The sequence below is a fragment of the Nilaparvata lugens genome, unplaced genomic scaffold (genome assembly GCF_014356525.2).
Source record: "Nilaparvata lugens isolate BPH unplaced genomic scaffold, ASM1435652v1 scaffold5434, whole genome shotgun sequence".
Lineage (NCBI taxonomy): Eukaryota > Metazoa > Arthropoda > Insecta > Hemiptera > Delphacidae > Nilaparvata > Nilaparvata lugens.
The window spans coordinates 4,541-9,627 of record NW_024091274.1 but is presented as its reverse complement, the minus strand read 5'-3'; the positions used below and the strand labels follow the sequence as shown (position 1 = coordinate 9,627).

Genomic DNA, 5,087 nt, shown 5'->3' with positions numbered 1-5,087 from the left:
AGAATATACAAAATAAATGTTAATTACTCAAGAACTGTATCATGTAAGATAATATATACCTGATTGGATATAGGTATGAAGAAACTCGTCAAAAATATAATCACAAGCTCAGAAAAGCTAAAATATCATTGAATAATAATTTTTTAACAAAAATAAAATGAGAACTCAAAAATCAGTTGAATGTCCAGGTCGGAAGGTTGGATATTATTCAATTTTGATTATAAACTAACAACAAATAGGAGAAATTATTCTTATAACTTCGTTATTTTTGAACAGATTGATTTGAAACTTCATGGGTGTGTTAATTGTATGAAGGGAATCGTTCATGATTTTTTGTAGAATTTTCCTACGTCCCCTTCTCCCTCCTAAACCGAAAACATATGGTAGTTCTGATGGTATATTATGAGAGAGGATTCAAAAGTAGCGCTAATGAGTAGACCAATAGCGTTGTTCCGCGGGCGATTTAATCCAATCCTCTTCCTTGCCGCGAAGCACAGAGGAAGCTCAGAATAGCGCGACTTTTGAATTTTCCCGCATATAGCATCAGAACTACCATTTATTATGTTTTTTTGGTTTGGGAGGGAGAAGGGGACGTGGGGAAAATTCTACAAAAAATCATGAACGTTTCCCTTCATACAATATTAACAAACACATGAAGTTTCAATTCAATCTGTTTAAAACTAGCAAAGCTATAAGAATTTCACGAATTTGATGTAGGATCATAATCTGAATTGAATAATATCCAACCTTCTGACTTGAACTTATAACTGATTTTCGAGTTTTCATTTTATTTTTGTAAAAAATGATTATTCAATGATATTTGAAGGGCCCAAGGGAAAAAGGGGTCAAGTCCACCTGAGCAAATTTTTCAGGAGAAAGTTTTTAAAGTTTATGTTCATTTTATTATTATAGTTACTGGTAATGAACTTCCTTCTGTTTGAATATAGGTTTTTAAACTATTATGAAACAATAATATTGCTGTGTTTTTCCAATAATCTATTACAACTCTGTAAAATAAAACAATTTGATAATCAGTGACCAAACCTAATGGGGAAGAAAGTGCATATTTTGGACTTGGCTCTTTTTTCCCCAGATTTTCAGTAATTTTTTGCCCAAATCCAATTCATGATGATTAGGTTCCAGAAATAAATTAATATTAGAATAGTTTCAAGTTTCATTAATTTATGTCACTGAATAAAATTTCCAAATGTATAAATGCACAAGTACCTATATAACATTTTCACCCTGTCTAGGATTACACAAAATTGAGAACACTTTAAAAACCAACACTATAACAACACACAATTACTTAGTCAATACCATTGAAATAGTAAAAACATGGTTTGAAAATAAAATTTTTAAATTAGGGAAAATCAAAGTTAAATTTGAATTTTTTTATCAGTTGAAAATGAATCAGTTTTTTCTATGTCTCTTCATTGTCTTTTCACCATTTCACTTCAAAAAAATATTTCACAGAATGTAGTCTCCTGCTTGCAAGATATTGTTAGCTCTCTGATGTGGGCTCACTTATTCTCTTGTTTGACAGCCAAATTTCCTGAAAAAATGCACAGTATTATTTTTCTGTCTGGATGAAGCCCACATGTGTCTTGTGACTTGTGCATGGGTAATAAAGCTGATGATGATAGATAGCTGAGCATACAGATTGAAAATATTGCTGCAATTAATAAAGCCGCAGGCTATTATTTTGATGAAAAAAATACTGTACCTTTATATGAAGCAGTAGGTAGGCTGATAATTAAACAGTTTTCTTCAATGCTTATTCATTTCCTATTTCTCACATCACTGTGTGGCAATTCCTTAAAATACGTCACAGCCTCCTTCTTCTTACAAAATTTTGAAAGATCTATGATGTCGGCATACTTTTCTTGTTGGATAGGCAGTTTTCCTGAAAAAATGCACAATATTATTTTTATTTTTGAAAGAATCCCACATGAGACTTGTGCATGAGTACCGTAATGAGACAGATTTTTATGATGGATGAGTGAGCATAGAGGTTGGTAATTTTGTTGCAATGTCATTGTAACTGGCTATTCTTTTGAGCAATCACAGATCCCATCTATATCATGAGCTGTGTCAGTCAGTACTCTTATCAATCTGATAGATGATTCCTTTTCCTTTCATATTGTGGATATGAGTAGATTGTGAATATTAATCTCCCAAGTTCATAAAAATGAAAAAAATCAACCCCATAATTTAGATAAATTTCTAGATTTCATTCAGAATAGATGACTGAAAATTTTAAAAATTAAAATAGAATTCTGAGCAATTTGATTTTTACTGTAATGTAGATTAATTTCAAGTTTTTATTCAGAATAGATTACTGAAAAATTTCAAAATTATAGTACCGGGCGTTCGGAAAGTCCCTGTGCACCAATAGTGAGCTGTCCTCCTATAAAAGCTGGAATACTCACTATTGGTGCACAGGGACTTTCCGAACGCCCGGTAAAATTCTGCGCAATTTCAACATTTCTATAATAGAGACAGATACAAAAATGATACTAACCTTTATATGAAGCAGTAGGTAGTGTAGTTTTTTCAACACAAAATCTCTTCCGTTGTGGCAGCGTGATTACTACATTGTACCATGGTCCATTATAGTTGTGTCTATAATACAGTAATCTTTCTGCCTCCTCGGTAATTTTCAGCTCTTTTATTGGTCTTGTAGGTACAGTCAATTTCTTCTTGTAAGTCAAACCTAAGAAATTGGACCATTCATGCCAAAATGTATGATCAACTTCTTCAACTTCAAAGGGTCGTGGATTCTGCCTTGCTTCCCTGAAGTGGTCAACCCAATCGCACGGTAGCTCTGCCCCAAACTTTGAGTTGATTAGACCCATTTGTTTGTCACATTCCAAGTAGCTGTGGCCTCTAATTGGATATGTCACTTGGATGCTCTTGAATTGTTTCCTAGTATGAACGAGGTAATGCAAAAATCTTATTATATTAATGTTTTTATTTTGTCCTCCACATGAGTCAGCAAATATATGGAGGTGTTCAACTTGTTCTGATAAATAATTGTTGACAAAATGAAATAACAGGTCACATACATTAGCACTCCCTTTTTTTCCTTCACTTTCTGGATACAAGTAGAATAAACTATCATTTTTTCCCAAATTGTGAATGTTAAAACAAAATACAGAAAGCTGCCGTTTGTAATATGCATCATTGCTAGTAATATTTGGCACACATAAATTTTTACCGAAGTCCATACATACTGCAGTATAGCCACCAGGTTTCTTAGAAAGTTTCCTTGCTTTAGCTTTGAGTTGATAAAACTTCTCAGCTTTTTTCAAATGAAGCTTCAACTGTATTTCAACTTCTCTCACTTTGGTTTCAGCTTCAGCCTTCTTTTCATCATCTTTAATTTCTTTCAGCTCTATTTTCAAACATTCAAGCTTAATGTTGTGTTCATCACAGAAGCTACATGTATCAGTCCTTGGGTAACCGAAGGAAATATTGAAATCATTATTGAAGACTGATCTATATGACTCATATGACACTTTTATGTCTGGGTATTTCTCCATAAAAAGCTTATGCATCTTATTTATGCTGAGATCTTCTGGAAGGTACTTCTTACTAGTGTCTTTTGTTGAATAATGTGCTCCACGACCATTGAAGCTGTCAATGTGAGCTTTTACAGAATCAATCACTTCAGCATTGTGTCGATGTTTTCGATTTTTATGTTTTCCTCTCTGATCCTTTGGTGAACGACCAGTTAGTTTCAAACTATTAATAAGAAATTCAACCTTTTTTTTAGTTATGCCATGAATAGCAGTAAATGCTTTACGGCAAACTGGAAACTCAGTTACTTTATTTTCCACAATGCATCGAACTTTGTATTTACATGTAACATCTTTTAACAAAGCATTCGCCTGTTCTACTCTTGGCCGACGGCGCTGAACAGGAACAAGGGATATGAGACCACACAAGTATGAATTCTGCTCATTTGTAGTTTCTAACAAATTAAAGTTTTTGATCACATTATCTCTAGCAGCTAATGGAATAACTTCAAAACATTTACCCCTACATTTACAGTCACTACCTGCTTCATGACTCTGCACTCTCAGTCTCTTAGCAACGTCCCTTAACCTACCTGTGACCTTCCTCTTTTTTGTTTTCTTTTCTAAAACAACACCAATATCTTCATCACTAGTTTCAAATTCACTTAAACCTTTAACTTCTTCCATAATAACAGCATGTAGCAAAATAATACTTTTTATCTTGGATTGGATTTGCACTACTCAGACTCATGGACTAACCTCTCACTGACAGCTCACAAATTGCCACTGCCACAGCAATGTTACAGTGCTCAACAACAATAAAGACTATCTTTCAGCTGTGAATCATATCAATGTTTGAATAATTCTAAGTAAAGAGAAATTTACAATTAAGAATCGATTAAATTATTTTATAATATTCATTATTTGACAATTATGCATTAAATAATTCATCAGTCAAATAATGATAAAATATTCACTTGACTTTGTAGCAACGAAATCCAACTAGTCATGGACTTGGCTCCATCTTCCCGAGCACCGCTTGGACATGACTCCTTCTTCCCTGGCACATGTAATCTTCACTCATGCTTTACTACGTCAATGAGCACGTTTTTCCCCAAAATAAATACACCATTGTGTTCAGCATCAAAAACTGAAAAAAACTGCGTTTCAAACTCAATTTCAGAAAAAAATGGACTTTGTCCCTTTTTCCCCTGGAGCCTTCATTTTAGCTTTTCAGAACTTTTGGGTACTGTATCATATTTTTGGGGGCGGCAAGGTACCTGATACCTACAACCTATCACCCCGCTGACGGAGTAATTGTTGAGCCCAAAATTTGAGAATGGTATCATATCAATAGCTGAGGGATTGTTTCATCGATTTACATCGGATTTTTCTTGAATACACTTACCCTGGGGGCGGCAAGGGACGTGGTTACCTACAACCCTTCCCCCCCGCTGACGGCGTGATCATCGAGCCCAAAAATTGAAAGTGATATCATATGATAGCTGTAGACTTGTTATATCGATTTCCGTTTAATTATTATGAAATACAACTTCCCTGGGGGCG

At 34.2% G+C, this 5,087-nt stretch overlaps 1 protein-coding gene across 1 annotated transcript; it reads right to left on the bottom strand.

Annotated features, from left to right (window-relative positions):
- Window positions 1-1,162: 1,162 nt before the first annotated feature.
- On the bottom strand, window positions 1,163-4,750 carry LOC111061015. The gene is made up of 3 exons (XM_022348704.2): window positions 2,525-4,750; window positions 1,727-1,906; window positions 1,163-1,555 (listed from the first exon to the last, which is right to left on the bottom strand). The coding sequence occupies exons 1-2, from the start codon at window positions 4,206-4,208 to the stop codon at window positions 1,782-1,784; spliced, it is 1,809 nt and encodes a 602-aa protein (XP_022204396.1). The 5' UTR covers window positions 4,209-4,750; the 3' UTR covers window positions 1,163-1,555; window positions 1,727-1,781.
- Between the last annotated feature and the right edge of the window lie 337 nt (window positions 4,751-5,087).

Coding starts and splice junctions, on each gene's coding strand:
- LOC111061015 (XM_022348704.2), bottom strand. CDS start 4,208: ATGGAAGAAGTTAAAGGTTTAAGTGAATTTGAAACTAGTGATGAAGAT. Junction 1,907..2,524: donor ACCTACTGCTTCATATAAAG/GTTAGTATCATT, acceptor GCATTTTTTCAG/GAAAACTGCCTATCCAACAA.